The 17,181-nt window shown below is 43.0% G+C and overlaps 1 protein-coding gene across 2 annotated transcripts in view; it reads right to left on the bottom strand.

Moving 5' to 3' along the window:
- SLC41A3 (solute carrier family 41 member 3) overlaps positions 1 to 17,181 on the bottom strand; it is a 66,441-nt gene that overhangs the window by 6,231 nt on the left and 43,029 nt on the right. For both annotated transcript variants that reach the window (XM_077130327.1, XM_077130328.1), the window contains exon 8: positions 15,727 to 15,861. In XM_077130327.1, coding sequence (XP_076986442.1) covers positions 15,727 to 15,861 — 135 coding nt within the window. The remainder of the gene's footprint in view (positions 1 to 15,726; positions 15,862 to 17,181) is intronic.

Below are 17,181 nucleotides of genomic sequence, written 5' to 3' on the forward strand. Positions count from 1 at the left end.
TTCATCTTTTGTCAACTTGGCAGCTATACCCATCACCTTAAACAATACCTAATTTCTAAGTAAAAACAATAAAAGACATTTTTCCCCTCACCTAACAATACTCAACTGTCCTGCATATAATCAGAAACACATTAAATCTCCCCACAATAGGGTGCAAGTCCTTGGGTAATATCCATTCTTAAACTTGTTATCTTACAACTTAAATAGTATTACAGTGCTCGTTTCTGAAACTGATCACATGATTGCAGTTCATATTTATCACTACCTTCTTCCACTACCTAGTCCATGCTCTCTTTACCCTCAGCAAGCACTTCAGCAGGCCATGGTTCATTGCCTGGTGAGATGACCCAAACCTTCATTCCTGAAGTTTCAGAGCTATTGTTAGTCCTGCCTGGATTGGATTGTTGCAGTTTTCCATTGATCTTAATCATAGGTAGTACTAAAGGATGCCCTGGGGGATCTACATTCCAGGAAAACTTTCTTTTACCTCTATTGTGGAGGTGCAGTCCTATTCCTTCCTGATAGTCAGGGTCAGTCACCCCAGACAATAATGCAATCCCCTTCTTGGCTTGTTGATCCAGGGGCATGAGTAGCCCAAACTGACCAGGTGACAGTCGCACATTCCAGTTCAATGGAATCACTGTTTCTCCTGGTGGAAGCACTCTCACTTTTGGAACTAAAACCTGTAGACCAGGAGACTTCAGGGTCACTGTGACAGGAAGCAAAAATGTTCCTAGTGGATCACTAGGGGTAATAGTGAATGGTGCCACTCCCATTTCCACCCCTTGGTTCCTGGACCCATGGATCCTGGCTATGGGAGAAACAGCACCATACAGTGGACACTGATGCAGAGCTTCCTGGAGAACACTGCCCCAGCCCTTCAAGGTATTGCCACATACTTGGCATGTAACTGAATTTTCAAAAGGCCATTCCACTGTTCTATCAATCTAGCTGCTTCTGGATGATAGGGAACATGATAAGACCAGAGAATTCCATGAGCATGTGTCTATTCTCATACTTCCTTTGCTATGAAGTGTGTTCTTTGATCAAAAGCAATGCTGTGTGGTATACCATGACATTGAATAAGGCATCTATAAGCCCACGGAAGGTAGTTTTGGCAGAAGCATTGCATGCAGGGAAAGCAAACCCATATCCAGAGTATGTGTCTATTCCAGTTAGAACAAATCTCTGCCCTTTCCATGAAGGGAGTGGTCCAATCTAATCAACCTGCCACCACGTAGTCGGCTGCTCACCTCGGGGAATGCTGCCGTATCAGGGGCTGAGTGTGGGTCTCTGCTGCTGGCAGAGTGGGCACTCAGCAGTGGCTGTAGCCAGGTCAGCCTTGGTGGGGGGAAGTCCATGTTGCTGAGCCCATGCATAACCTCTATCCTTACCGCCACGACCACTTTGTTCATGAGCCCCCTGGGCAATGGCAGGAGATGCTGGGGAAAGAGGCTGACTGGTATACACAGAACAGGTCATCTTATCCACTTGATTATTAAAACCTTACTCTGCTGAAATCACCCTCTGTGTACATTCAAATGGGACACAAATATCTTCATGTTTTTAGCCCACTCAGAAAGGTCTATCCACCTACCTCTTCCCCAGACCTCTTTGTCACCAGTTTTCCAATTATGGTCTTTCCAAGTCTCTGACCATCCAGTCAAACCATTAGCAATAGCCCATGAGTCAGTATACAAACGTACCTCTGGTCAGTTCCGCTTCCAAGCAAAATGAACAACCAGGTGTGCTGATCTAAGTTCTGCCCACTTGGAGGATTTCTCCTCACCACTGTCCTTCAAGGACAACACCCCAGAAAGGGGTTCCACTTTTGGGTGGAACCTGCATATCGTGCTGAACCATCTGTAAACCAAGCCCGAGTTTTCTCTTCCTCAGTCAATTCACTGTAAGGAACTCCCCGGGAGGCCATAGCTCTGGTCTGGGAAAGAGAAGGTAATGTGGCAAGAGTGGAGACCATGGGCATTTGGGCCACTTCCTCATGTAGTGGCCCTTCAGAACGTGCTCTGGCCCTATGTCGTATACACCATTTCCATTTTACAATAGAGTGCTGCTGTGCATGCCTAACTTTATGGCTTGGTGGGTCAGACAACACCCAGCTCATGATAGTCAACTTAGGTCTCATGGTAACTTGGTGGCCCAAGGTTAAGCATTCAGTCTCTACTAAGGCCCAGTAGCAGGCCAAAAGCTGTTTCTGAAAAGGAGAGTAGTTATCTACAGCAGATGGTAAGGCTTTGCTCTAAAATCCTAAGGGTCTGCATTGTGATTCTCTTATAGGGGCCTGCCAAAGGCTCCAAACAGCATCTCTATTTGCCACTGACACTTCCAGCACCATTGGATCTGCTGGATCATATGATCCAAGTGGCAGAGCAGCTTGTATAGCAACCTGGACCTGTTGCAGACCCTCTTCTTGGTCAGGTCCCCACTCAAAATTAGGAGCTTTTCTGGTCACTTTATAAATGGGCCAGAATAGCACATTCAGATGAGGAATATGTTGTCGCCAAAATCCAAAGACAGCAACTAGGTTTGGTGCCTCTTTTTCAATCATAGGATGGCCTAAAATGCAGAAGATTATCCTTCACCTTAAAAAAGGATATCTGGGGAAGATGGCGGCTTAGTAAGACGCGCGGATCTTAGTTTCTTCTCCAGGACACCTACTAGGGGAGTAGAAACGATACAGAAAGCGCCCAAAGCCACAACAGAGATAAAAAAAAGACAGCGTACCCCATCCTGGAACGGCTGGCTGGCTGAGAGAAGCAGCTCGGGTGAGATCGCCGAGGCGCACGGGCCTTACCGGGCGGGGTGGCAAGCGGCCGGAGTTACTCCCTTCCCCCTTCCCGGGCCGGCTGGGAGAATTGGAGAGGCGGTCCCCTGAAACAAAGACGGCTGGCACCCACACCACGCGCAGCCCCCGGACCAACTGAGAGAATTGGATCGGAAACCCCCAGGCCGCGGAGAACGGTGACGGGTGGGGGAGGCCCCTTCCAAACCCGTGACTCCCGGGGAACGTGCACTCTCTCGGGCGGGCCGCTGCCGCTGGCGCCCTCCCGCCACGCTTGTTGCCCAGGGCCGACTAGGAAATTCGGACGGGCTCTTTCCCTGGCTGCGGCGACCAGCAACCCTCCCTGCGTTCGGACCCCGGGCCGGCTCAAGCCGTTTCGGCTAGCGAACCCCCAGGACGGCGAGAGTTTTCCAAAGTTTAAGGTCCCACAGCACCTTTTACTGGTGGGACCCGCAGACAAACGGGTGCCACGAGCGCCACCTACTGGGCAGGATAAGAAAAACAGAACCCAGAGATTTCACAGAAAAATATTACAACCTTGCTGGGTCCAACACCAAGAGAAATCTGAATAAATGCCCAGACGCCAGCAGCAGAAGATAACTGTCCACGCTCAAAAGATTGAGAATATGGCTCAGTCAAAGGAACAAACCAATAGCTCAAATGAGACACAAGAGCTGAGACAACTAATGCTGAATATACGAACAGAAATGGAAAACCTCTTCAAAAATGAAATCAATAAATTGAGGGAGGACATGAAGAGGACATGGGCTGAACATAAAGAAGAAATAGAAAAACTGAAAAAACAAATCGCAGAACTTATGGAACTGAAGGATAAAGTAGCAAACATAGAAAAAATAATGGATAGCTACAATGATAGATTTAAAGAGACAGAAGATAGAATTAGTGATTTGGAGGATGGAACATCTGAATTCCAAAAAGAAACAGAAACTATAGGGAAAAGAATGGAAAAATTTGAACAGGGTATCAGGGAACTCAAGGACAATATGAACCGCACAAATATACGTGTTGTGGGTGTCCCAGAAGGAGAAGAGAAGGGAAAAGGAGGAGAAAAACTAATGGAAGAAATTATCACTGAAAATTTCCCAACTCTTATGAAAGACCTAAAATTACAGATCCAAGAAGTGCAGCGCACCCCAAAGAGATTAGACCCAAATAGGCGTTCTCCAAGACACTTACTAGTTAGAATGTCAGAGGTCAAAGAGAAAGAGAAGATCTTGAAAGCAGCAAGAGAAAAACAATCCATTACATACAAGGGAAACCCAATAAGATTTTGTGTAGATTTCTCAGCAGAAACCATGGAAGCTAGAAGACAGTGGGATGATATATTTAAAATACTAAAAGAGAAAAACTGCCAAACAAGACTCCTATATCCAGCAAAATTATCCTTCAAAAATGAGGGAGAAATTAAAACATTCTCAGACAAAAAGTCACTGAAAGAATTTGTGACCAAGAGACCAGCTCTGCAAGAAATACTAAAGGGAGCACTAGAGTTAGATACAAAAAGACAGAAGAGAGAGATATGGAAAAGAGTGTAGAAAGAAGGAAAATCAGATATGATATATATAATACAAAAGGCAAAATGTTAGAGGAAAATATTATCCAAACAGTAATAACACTAAATGTCAATGGACTGAATTCCCCAATCAAAAGACATAGATTGGCAGAATGGATTAAAAAACAGGATCCTTCTATATGCTGTCTACAGGAAACACATCTTAGACCCAAAGATAAACATAGGTTGAAAGTGAAAGGTTGGGAAAAGATATTTCATGCAAATAACAACCAGAAAAGAGCAGGAGTGGCTATACTAATATCCAACAAATTAGACTTCAAATGTAAAACAGTTAAAAGAGACAAAGAAGGACACTATATACTAATAAAAGGAACAATTAAACAAGAAGACATAACAATCATAAATATTTACGCACCGAATCAGAATGCCCCAAAATACGTGAGGAATATACTGCAAACATTGAAAAGGGAAATAGACTCATATACCATAATAGTTGGAGACTTCAACTCACCACTCTCATCAAGGGACAGAACATCTAGACAGAGGATCAACAAAGAAATAGAGAATCTGAATATTACTATAAATGAACTAGACTTAATAGACATTTATAGGACATTACATCCCACAACAGCAGGATACACCTTTTTCTCAAGTGCTCATGGATCATTCTCAAAGATAGACCATATGCTGGGTCACAAAGCAAGTCTTAACAAATTTAAAATGATTGAAATCTTACACAACACTTTCTCGGACCATAAAGGAATGATGTTGGAAATCAATAATAGGCAGAGTGCCAGAAAATTCACAAATACGTGGAGGCTCAACAACACACTCCTAAACAACGACTGGGTCAAAGAAGAAATTGCAAGGGAAATTAGCAAATACCTCGAGGCGAATGAAAATGAAAACACAACATATCAAAACTTATGGGACGCAGCAAAGGCAGTGCTAAGAGGGAAATTTATTGCTCTAAATGCCTATATCAGAAAAGAAGAAAAGGCAAAAATTCAGGAATTAACTATCCATTTGGAAGAACTGGAGAAAGAACAGCAAGCTAACCCCAAAGCAAGCAAAAGGAAAGAAATAACAAAGATTAGAGCACAAATAAATGAAATTGAAAACATGAAAACAATAGAGAATATCAATAAGGCCAGAAGTTGGTTCTATGAGAAAATCAATAAGATTGATGGGCCCTTAGCAAGATTGACAAAAAGAAGAAGAGAGAGGATGCAAATAAATAAGATCAGAAATGGAAGAGGAGACATAACTACTGACCTCACAGAAATAAAGGAGGTAATAACAGGATACTATGAACAACTTTACGCTAATAAATACAACAATTTAGAGGAAATGGACGGGTTCCTGGAAAGACATGAACAACCAACTTTGACTCAAGAAGACATAGATGACCTCAACAAACCAATCACAAGTAAAGAAGTTGAATTAGTCATTCAAAAGCTTCCTAAAAAGAAAAGTCCAGGACCAGATGGCTTCACATGTGAATTCTACCAAACGTTCCAGAAAGAATTAGTACCAATTCTCTTCAAACTCTTCAAAAAAATCGAAGTGGAGGGAAAACTACCTAAGTCATTCTATGAAGCCAACATCACCCTCATACCAAAACCAGGCAAAGATATTACAAAAAAAGAAAACTACAGACCAATCTCTCTAATGAATACAGATGCAAAAATCCTCAATAAAATTCTAGCAAATCGTATCCAACAACACATTAAAAGAATTATACATCATGACCAAGTAGGATTCATCCCAGGTATGCAAGGATGGTTCAACATAAGAAAATCAATTAATGTAATACACCATATCAACAAATCAAAGCAGAAAAATCACATGATCATCTCAATTGATGCAGAGAAGGCATTCGACAAGATTCAACATCCTTTCCTGTTGAAAACACTTCAAAAGATAGGAATACAAGGGAACTTCCTTAAAATGATAGAGGAAATATATGAAAAACCCACAGCTAATATCATCCTCAATGGGGAAAAATTGAAAACTTTCCCTCTAAGATCAGGAACAAGACAAGGATGTCCACTATCACCACTATTATTCAACATTGTGTTGGAGGTTCTAGCCAGAGCAATTAGACAAGAAAAAGAAATACAAGGCATCAAAATTGGAAAGGAAGAAGTAAAACTATCACTGTTTGCAGACGATATGATACTATACGTCGAAAACCCGGAAAAATCCACAACAAAACTACTAGAGCTAATAAATGAGTACAGCAAAGTAGCAGGTTACAAGATCAACATTCAAAAATCTGTAGCATTTCTATACACTAGTAATGAACAAGCTGAGGGGGAAATCAAGAAACGAATCCCATTTACAATTGCAACTAAAAGAATAAAATACCTAGGAATAAATTTAACTAAAGAGACAAAAAACCTATATAAAGAAAACTACAAAAAACTGCTAAAAGAAATCACAGAAGACCTAAATAGATGGAAGGGCATACCGTGTTCATGGATTGGAAGACTAAATATAGTTAAGATGTCAATCCTACCTAAATTGATTTACAGATTCAATGCAATACCAATCAAAATCCCAACAACTTATTTTTCAGAAATAGAAAAACCAATAAGCAAATTTATCTGGAAGGGCAGGGTGCCCCGAATTGCTAAAAACATCTTGAGGAAAAAAAACGAAGCTGGAGGTCTTGTGCTGCCTGACTTTAAGGCATATTATGAAGCCACAGTGGTCAAAACAGCATGGTATTGGCATAAAGATAGATATATCGACCAATGGAATCGAATAGAGTGCTCAGATATAGACCCTCTCATCTATGGACATTTGATCTTTGATAAGGCAGTCAAGCCAACTCACCTGGGACAGAGCAGTCTCTTCAATAAATGGTGCCTAGAGAACTGGATATCCATATGCAAAAGAATGAAAGAAGACCCATCTCTCACACCCTATACAAAAGTTAACTCAAAATGGATCAAAGATCTAAACATTAGGTCTAAGACCATAAAACAGTTAGAGGAAAATGTTGGGAGATATCTTATGGATCTTACAACTGGAGGCGGTTTTATGGACCTTAAACCTAAAGCAAGAGCACTGAAGAAGGAAATAAATAAATGGGAACTCCTCAAAATTAAACACTTTTGTGCATCAAAGAACTTCATCAAGAAAGTAGAAAGACAGCCTTCACAATGGGAGACAATATTTGGAAATGATATATCAGATAAAGGTCTAGTATCCAGAATTTATAAAGAGATTGTTCATCTCAACAACAAAAAGACAGCCAACCCAATTACAAAATGGGAAAAAGACTTGAACAGACACCTCTCAGAAGAGGAAATACGGATGGCCAAGAGGCACATGAAGAGATGCTCAATGTCCCTGGCCATTAGAGAAATGCAAATCAAAACCACAATGAGATATCATCTCACACCCACCAGAATGGCCATTATCAACAAAACAGAAAATGACAAGTGCTGGAGAGGATGCGGAGAAAGAGGCACACTTATCCACTGTTGGTGGGAATGTCAAAGGGTGCAACCACTGTGGAAGGCAGTTTGGCGGTTCCTCAAAAAGCTGAATATAGAACTGCCATACGACCCAGCAATACCATTGCTAGGTATCTACTCAAAGGACTTAAGGGCAAAGACACAAACGGACATTTGCACACCAATGTTTATAGCAGCATATTTACAATTGCAAAGAGATGGAAACAGCCAAAATGTCCATCAACAGACGAGTGGCTAAACAAACTGTGGTATATACATACGATGGAATATTATGCAGCCTTAAGACAAGATAAACTTATGAACCATGTAATAACATGGATGGACCTAGAGAATATTATGCTGAGTGAATCCAGCCAAAAACTAAAGGACAAATACTGTATGGTCCCACTGATGTGAACGGACATTCGAGAATAAACTTGAAATATGTCATTGGTAACAGAGTTCAGCAGGAGTTAGAAACAGGGTAAGACAATGGGTAATTGAAGCTGAAGGGATACAGACTGTGCAACAGGACTAGATACAAAAACTCAAAAATGGACAGCACAATAATACCTAATTGTAAAGTAATCATGTTAAAACACTGAATGAAGCTGCATCTGAGCTATAGGTTTTTGTTTTGTTTTGTGTTGTTTTGTTTTGATTTTACTATTATTACTTTTATTTTTTTCTCTATATTAACATTCTATATCTTTTTCGGTTATGTTGCTAGTTCTTCTAAACCAATGCAAATGTACTAAGAAATGATGATCATGCATCTATGTGATGATGTTAAGAATTAATGATTGCATGTGTAGAATGGTATGATCTCTAAATGTTGGGTTAATTTCTTTTTTTCCGTTAATTAAAAAAAAAAAAAAAAAAGAGAAGGGATAATTGGAGATGAAGGGATACAGACTGTACAACGGGACTGGATATAAAAACTCAGAAATGGACAGCACAATACTACCCAATTGTAATGCAATTATGTTAAAACACTGAATGAAGCTGCATGTGAGGTATAGGTTTTTTGTTTTTGTTTTTTTTGTTTTTTTTCTTTCATTATTGTTTTAATTCTTATTCTGTTGTCTTTTTATTTCTTTTTCTAAATCGATGCAAATGTACTAAGAAATGATGAATATGCAACTATGTGATGTTATTAAGAATTACTGATTGTACATGTAGATTGGAATGATTTCTAATTGTTTTGTTAATTCTGTATCTACATGCCCTACACCACTGGACACCTAGAAATCTCAGTGAGGTGGAAGGCCCCTGTATTTTTGTTGGATTTATCTCCCATCCTCTGACATGCAGATACCTTACCAATAAGTCTAGAGTAGTTGCTACTTCTAACTCACTACATCCATTCAACATGACAGCATCAATATAATGGACCAGTGGGATGTCTTAGGGAGGGAGAAACCATCAGTGTCCCTGTGGACTGGACTACGACATAGTGCTGGAGAGTTTATACACTCCTAAGGTAGGACAGAGAAAGTATATTGCTGACCTTGCCAGCTGAAAGCAAACTTTTTTGGTGGTCCTTACTAACAACCATTGAGGAAAAAGCATTTGCCAGATCAGTAACTGCATACCAGGTACCAAGGGATGCTGATTTGCTCAAGCAAGGATACCATATCTGGAACAGCAGGGTTGAGCTTACAATAATCCATTGTCATCCTCCAAGTCCCATCTGTTTTCTGCACAGGCCAAATAGGAAAGTTGAATAGGGATGTGGTGGGAATCACCACCCCTGAATCCTTCAAGCCCTTAGGAGTGGCAGTAATCTCTGCAATCCCTCCAGGAATCCAGTATTCCTTCTGATATACTATTTTGCTAGGTAGGGGCAGTTCTAGTGGCTTCCACTTGGTTTTTTCCACCATAATAGGGAACTCACTCATAACAGGGCTCTCTAACTCACTGCACGAGTTAGAGAGCCACTGTGAGACAGACCTGAGCTAAAACTCCATCGATCACCTGACCTCCATAAGCCCTCACTCTGACTGGTGGACCAGAGTAACATTTCAGGTCCCTTGGAATTACTATCATTTCTGAACCAGTGTCCAATAATCCCCAAAATATCTGATCATTTCCTTTTCCCCAATGCACAGTTATTCTGGAAAAACACTGTTGGTCTCCTTGGGGAAGGCTTGAAGGAAGATTAACAGTATAAATTTGTGGCAGTGTAACAGGGTTCTCCCCCATAGGGACCTGGCCTCACCTTCATTCAAGGGGCTCTGGGTCTGTAAACTGTCTCAAGTCTGGAAATTAATGATTAAGTGGCCGTGACTCTGTTTTTGTAATTCAGGTTAGACTTCTGTTCCCTTGACCTAGAACTCTTTTGTTTATACAGCTCAAATAAGAATTAAGTAGACTGCCCATCCTTTGCATTTCTAGGTACCCCATGATTTACTAGCCAATGCCACAAATCTTGGTGAGTCACATTATTTTTATTCCTGCTTTGAGTCTGCTGTCTATTAAAATAGCCATGTCCACCCTGTCTTTGGTGATTAAGTGCTGCCACCTGTCTTCTGCCAATTCGGGATCCCATCATCCCCATCATGTTTAAAGATTTCAGCTCAGTGACAGCAGTTCCTACAGTAATATCTGACCTACAGAGAAGTGCAACTTCAGAGCTCTTCAGGGATGATGGCACTAGTCTCACAAATTTATTTCTCACTGCTCTGGTAAAAGGTGCATCCTCCAGACATTCCTGGGATGTAAGAGCAGGCTTTGCATGATAAATCCACTCTGACATTCCAATCTCCCTAAGCCTCTGAATCCCCTCATCTACATCATACCAGGGCAGTTCTGGCATTTCAACATCAGGTCATTTTGGCCACCTTTTGATCCATGTTTCAACCAACCATCCAAGCAAACCATTAATGCCTTTTCTAAACCCTTGAACTATAACATTGAATGCAGAATCTCTGCTTAGTGGGCCCATATCAATAAACTCAGCCTGATCCAGCCTTATATTCCTCCCACCATTATCCCACACCCTTAAAATCCATTGCCACACATATTCCCCTATTTCTGTCTATATAAATTGGAAAACTCACACAGTTCTTTTAGAGTATAACGTACCTCCTCATGTGTGATACTTTGTACCTCACCATTAGGGGCCTGTTGGGACTTTAGTCTAGTTATAGGTCTGGAAGAAATGAGGGGTGGCAGGGGTGAGTCATAAAAAGAATTAGAAGTATCTTCCAAGCCATTTGCTTCAGGGCATTCATTTGCAGTTTCATCTGGTGAAACAAGATTAATCACTCTAGGACTAATTCCTTCAGGTGGAGTTTGGGTGGCCAACTCCTCAAGGCAGGCTGGAGGTGCAGTGGCTATGTCCTCAGGGCAGACTATTACAGGGTTGTCTAGAGAAGACTCAGTATGACCTAGAGTTTCAACCTTGTCACCGACAGCATTATCACAAGCATATGTCACCATCCCATTTTTCAGGGTCCCACTCCTTTCCAATCAATGCCCTCACTTTAACAGCAGACACCATGCAAGATTGAGGTTTCAGTTTACGCTGTAAAATTGCTACTCTAACAATAAGAGTCTGAATCTGGTTTTCAGAGATTTCAAGTCTATGGCTACAGGAAATAAGATTTTCTTTCAGAGCATTCATAGAAACATTTACTCTGTCAGACAGCACTTAAGCTTCTCATTTGAAGCCTTAAGCCAATCCCTTTCACTCATTAATGTATGCAGCATACCTAACAACAATCAACCAACATCTCTATACCTCCTATTTCCACAAAACTCTGTAAAGGTGTCAAAAACATTATCCCCAGAGCCTGACTTCTTACAAGTGAAGCATTAGGAGAATCAAATGGTGATATTTTGACTATCTCTTTTGCCAACTCACCCCATAGATTGGCAGTGTCATTCTGATTATGGGAATCAGAGTCCTTAGTACCTTTGAGTACAGTCAGAGTAGAAAACCACTCATAAAAACACATTTTTAAGATTCTGTTTCTTAAGAACCACTCCTGGTACCAAGTTGTATTAGTTAGGGTTCTCTAGAGAAACAAAATAAACAAGAAATATCCATAAATATAAAATTCATAAAAGTGTCTCACATAACCATGGGAACATAGAGTCCAAAATTCGCAGGGCAGGCTGTGAAGCTGACGACTCTGATGGAGGATCTAGACGAACTCCACAGGAGAGGCTCACTAGCCGAAGCAGGAAGAGAACCTGTCTCTTCTGAATCCTCCTTAAAGGCTTCCAGTGAGTAGATTTAGCATCACTCCTTGCAGAAGACACTCCCCTTGGCTGATTAGAAATGGAATCAGCTGTGGCTGCAGCTGATGTGATCATGATTTAATTCTATGAAATGTCCTCATCACAACAGACAGACCAGCACTTGCCCAACAGACAAACAGGTACCACCACTTGGCCAAGTTGATACACGAACCTGAACATGACATTCCCCACTGCAAAAGCCAATCCATTTCTGGTATAATGCATTCCAGTAGCTTTAGCAAACCGAGATAATTTGTTTCTTCTATAATATTTTTTTAGAGACTCTATGGTATTCCATTATGAATTGGACAAGAGAACACACACTCCAACAGAGCTGAGACACTGTGTATTTTATTCACTTGCCCATTGCTACATGATCACAGTGATAAACTACTCATACTTGTATACCACTTACACTATGCCAGCCATAGTTTTAAGTAATTTTATACATTTTCACTCATTTGATTCTGATTTTTAACAGTTTGAGGTAAATACTATTATCATACCAATTTTGCAATTGAAGCACAGAGAGGTTAATACTTTTGTTAACGCTCTCCTTAAGTCAATTCGGCAGGTGAACTCACTGCCCTCCGCACTATGTGGAATATGACTCTTGGGGCTGAGCTGGGATCTGGCATCAAGGGATCAAGAAAGCCCTTCTTGACCACCATGGGGGACAGAGAAATGAGACAAAATAAAGTGTCAGTGACTGAGAGATTTCAAACAGAGTGGAGAGGTTATCCTGGACGTTATTCTTATGCATTATATAGATATTCCTTTTTAGTTTATGGTGTATTGGAGTGGTTAGAGGGAAGTACCTGAAACTGTGGAGTTGTGTTCCAGTAGCCTTGATTCTTGAAGATGATTGTATAACTTTATAGCTTTTACAGTGTGACTGTGTGATTATGAAAACCTTGTGTCTGTGGTTCCTTTAAATATATGGACAAAAATAAATAAATAATAGGGGGGGATAAGGGGTAAAAAATTGGATAGATTGAACTATTGGTGGCCAATGGGAGGTAGGGGTAAGGGGTTATGGGATATATGAGTTTTTTCTTTTTAAATTTCTTTTTCTGGAGAGATGCAAATGTTAGAAAAATGATCATGGTGATGAATACACAACCAAGTGATAATATTGTGACCACTGATTGTATAATATGGGTTAGACTATATATGTGTGAAGATATCTCAATAAAAATATTAAAACAATATTTTGTCCACAGTCATAAAAATATTTGTTCAATTAGAGATTGAACAGATGGATTAATGCTTCTAAAACTGAAATAATCCACAGTTTATTGATCCCTGCCCTCAGTCTGTACCCAATCTTCCTTGCTTAATTCTATCAATTAATAATTAGGGTGATTAAAGGGAAATTTTAGGTTGTACATATTACTACAATAAAAATTAAAACAAAGCAAAAATATAGGACTGTACAGCACATACAATGAGTCTAATAATCCATGGACTAGTTAATAGTATAATTATTCTTTCCATTGTAGCAAAGGTACCACATTAATACCAGGTGCTAATAATAGGGTGGTAAATGGGATCTCTGTATTTTATGCATGATTTTTCTTTAAGCATACAACAGCTCTAATAAAAAAATAAAAGAATTAGGTAGGGCAATGATCAGTTTCCATGAACTATGAGATCCAGAAAAGCACCTTTCACTCATTTTCTATCATGCCCGGGAACTCAGAGGAGGGTTTGGCATCAAGTAGGCCCCTGCTAGTTCCTTCAGAAGCATCTTTAGCTCGTCCACTCATCAGGCATTGCCCTAAACAATGCTTTGGAGACACATCACACCTCCAGTCTGAGACTAGTCCTGACTCCCTGGGCCCCATGTACACATCCCTCTGGTTTCAACTCATCCCCTCTGCTTCCTCCTTCTCTGCTGGCTCTCTGCTTTGACCCCAGCCCAACTCTTTCCTGAGTTCCTTCTATGGAACACTCCATCTTTCCAAGTCCCTTCCTCTCTACCCTCATAGGCATGGCCTTTGCTGAACCAGCTGGTCATGTAGGCTTTGTCCTCTCTTTTCCCTTCTGTCCTTCATTGGCCTCTACACCAGCGCTACTAAGTATGGTCCATAGACCTGTAGCTTTGCCACCACCTGGGAGCTTGGAAGAAATGTAAATTCTCAGGCCCCACCCCAGACCTGCTGAATCAGAATCTCTGAGAATGGGGCCCAGGAATCTATATTTAACAAGCCCCCCAAAGATTCCTAGGCATGCTAGAGCTGTGAGAAACATCGCTCAACACTGCAGCAGGCTTTCAAGTGAGCACACCTCCTTCCGACAGACCTCAGCTCAAGAGGATTCAATGGCATGCCCATTTCCCAAGTAACGCAACCTAAATGACTTTATCAGGCAACAAGAGATTTCCTGATCTGACTCCCACTTCTGATCCTTCACCATTACTCTACTCTACTGCCCGATTTTACTTGAAATCTAAATACGGCAAGCTTCTCTCACAGAGCCTTTCCTTTGCTTAGGGTCCCACCTTATCTCTCTCCCTGAAGATGTTTTTGTTTAAATCACGGCCCTTCCTGGAAAAAGCAAGGTCCAGTCCCTGGTACAGGCCTTGCCCTGCTTTGGAGGAAGCTGGGGCTGAAGAAAGCTGAACTTTCTGGCTCCTCTGGCATCCTGGGAGGCGAGGCCAGCCGACGAGGTCAATTTTGTAAGACCTTCAGGGAAGGGATGTGGCATTGACCGTGTCTCCTTCTATAGCAGACACGACACCACATCTCCCCTGATACCTGGACACATTGCAGGGCAGATCTCTACCGCTGAGGAAACCTCACCAACTCAAAGTGGCCCAATCGCACATACCCAGGGCCACTATTACCCCAAGAGCATCAGGCCCTGGGGCTCCCCTCCAGGAGGCCATTCAGCGGGAGCTGGGCAGCCCCTGCCCCATCCTTGGCCTCCTACCCCTGTCCGGAGTGGGGGACTGGTGACCCCCAAGTTCTCCTCAGGTGCCCCCATTCTATGAGATGTGACTCACACCCCTGCCACCACCAAGCATATCCTTCAACAAAAAGATAAAACGTCTCCAGGAGCTTTCCACGGATGTCAGAATAGCATCCAGCCTGCTTTCCTCAAGCTTCAAGGCCTCACACGCTTAGCACCTTCCGACCTCTCTGGTCCCGCTTCCCTCCTTCTCTCCCTGCTCCTTCAGCTCAGTCTCACTGGCCGTTCAGCCCTTCAGACCTGGCAGCTCCTTCCTGCCATAGGGCCTTTGCCCAGGCTCCCCTATGGGCTCCCACTCACCCTCAAGGAGTAGCATCCACCCCAGCCTAAGGGTTTCCTGTAACTCTTTTTAATTGCACCCTATGCCTTCGCCTTTTAGACTGTATCACAGTTTGCAATTAGTTGTTTCTTTGGTTTTTTTATCTGCTGTTCTAGATCATGGAGCCCATGAGGACAAAAAGTCAGTTTTTTCTTTCTACCACTGTGTATCTGTACTTGGTAGAGATTCAATAAATATTTCCTGAGTGCATGAATGAAGACAAAGGAGGGCTGGGGACCTGAGTTCTCTGCGAGAAGCTGGTGCCTGGGGGGGGGGGGGGGTCCCTGACGAGGAATTCACTGGCCACACACAGCAGAATCCGGTGACTTCGGCTTTTACTCATTCAGAGAAGTGGCCATGTGGCCCTGGAAGATGTGAGACCCACCTGAGGCGCAGAAAAGGGAGCATGGGTTAGGCCAGAATCTCTTCATCCGGAGGGGCAGGACCCCAGGTGTGCCGCAGATGTGCAGGTGGGTTGAGATCCGGCTGGTCTGAATGGCCACCAGATTGCCACCAACACCTACGAGGGGGTGGCAGCTGTTACTTGAAGCTCACTTCCTCCAGGAAGTCTGCCAGGACTGACTGAGACTTGACCTTTTCCTCCCCTCCCACCAGATACAGAGTGCCCTTGGCACCAAGCAAAGGTGGCCCAGACCTCACCTGAGTGGTGTCCAGGCCACATCACCTCAACAGCTGAGAGAGTGGAAGGGAAGGAGGAAATGTGGGGACCAAGGGTGAGGAGGAGAGCAGAGTGGATGGGAAAACAGCTTCACGAGCCACTGTGGTGACAGTCGGACCTTAAGGTCAAGGTGTCAACAGGAACCAGACATAACAATGCTGAAGCTGGAATACTGGAGAAAATGAAAAGGATTTTTCACCGAAAAGTGGGCTAGGGAAGGAATGTGTAGGGAGGAGCAGGGAAGAAAGGGGAGGAGGGAGGAAATAACCAACCAGTGACAGGACCCTAAAGAGCTTTAGAGAAAGACATTTCTGACTCAATCTCCCACACCCAGAGACACCTGGGGCCGCACATGGAGGGGTTTTTTTGGGGGACTCTTGGGAAAGTGAGGTCATGGATGGAGCAATAAAGCCTACAACTGACAGAACCTACAAGCAAAAGCACGAGTCTAAGAAAACCACGTGTGCATGCGCCTCCCTGATAGTGAATGAAGGAGGCTCTAGGCTTCCACGGGGGGTAGAAAAGGGTTCAGGCTGATTCTCCTCTGCAGGGTGGCCGAAAGGGGATGGGGGCTGCCCCGCTGTGTTTCCTCAGCCTCAGGGAGAACACTCCCTAATGGGCAAGACTCGCAGCAGAACCTCCAGGGTTCGAGAGCCAGCTGCGGGAGGACGCAGAGTGACCTGTCCATAAGAACCGTCACACACCTGCCTTGTTAGGCATGCACTTGATTTAAAAAGAAAAATGAAAAGAACCTAAAGCTAATTGGCAGCATCCACAAATTAGGCATTCTGAGATAAAACCCAGTTTTCTGGCTTCTGTGAACAATCCAGCTCTGGCAGCTCTGGCTTTCCATGCCCACAAAGTAGCGGCATGTCTGCACTTTGGGCAGCAGGACCCCGCCGTTTCCCCCTGCCCTGCGCCCTGCCTGCTTAGCTCATTCCTATTGCCTGCTCGGCCTGAAGCAGCTGAGCTGCCAAAGGACGAAGCTCGGCTGGCCGTGGCTGTGGACACTGCAGGTGGCCCTGGGGACCAGCCTGTCAGGTGACTCACTGATGTGGAGAATCCAGGCCAGGCCCCCAAAAGCCGGGGTGCTGGGGACACAGTGACACCCAAGCACGTCAGAAGCCTACATCTTCATCCCACTGACGCAGGTCTGAACCT

This window comes from Tamandua tetradactyla, chromosome 15, assembly GCF_023851605.1.
Source record: "Tamandua tetradactyla isolate mTamTet1 chromosome 15, mTamTet1.pri, whole genome shotgun sequence".
In the NCBI taxonomy this organism is placed as follows: Eukaryota; Metazoa; Chordata; class Mammalia; order Pilosa; family Myrmecophagidae; genus Tamandua; species Tamandua tetradactyla.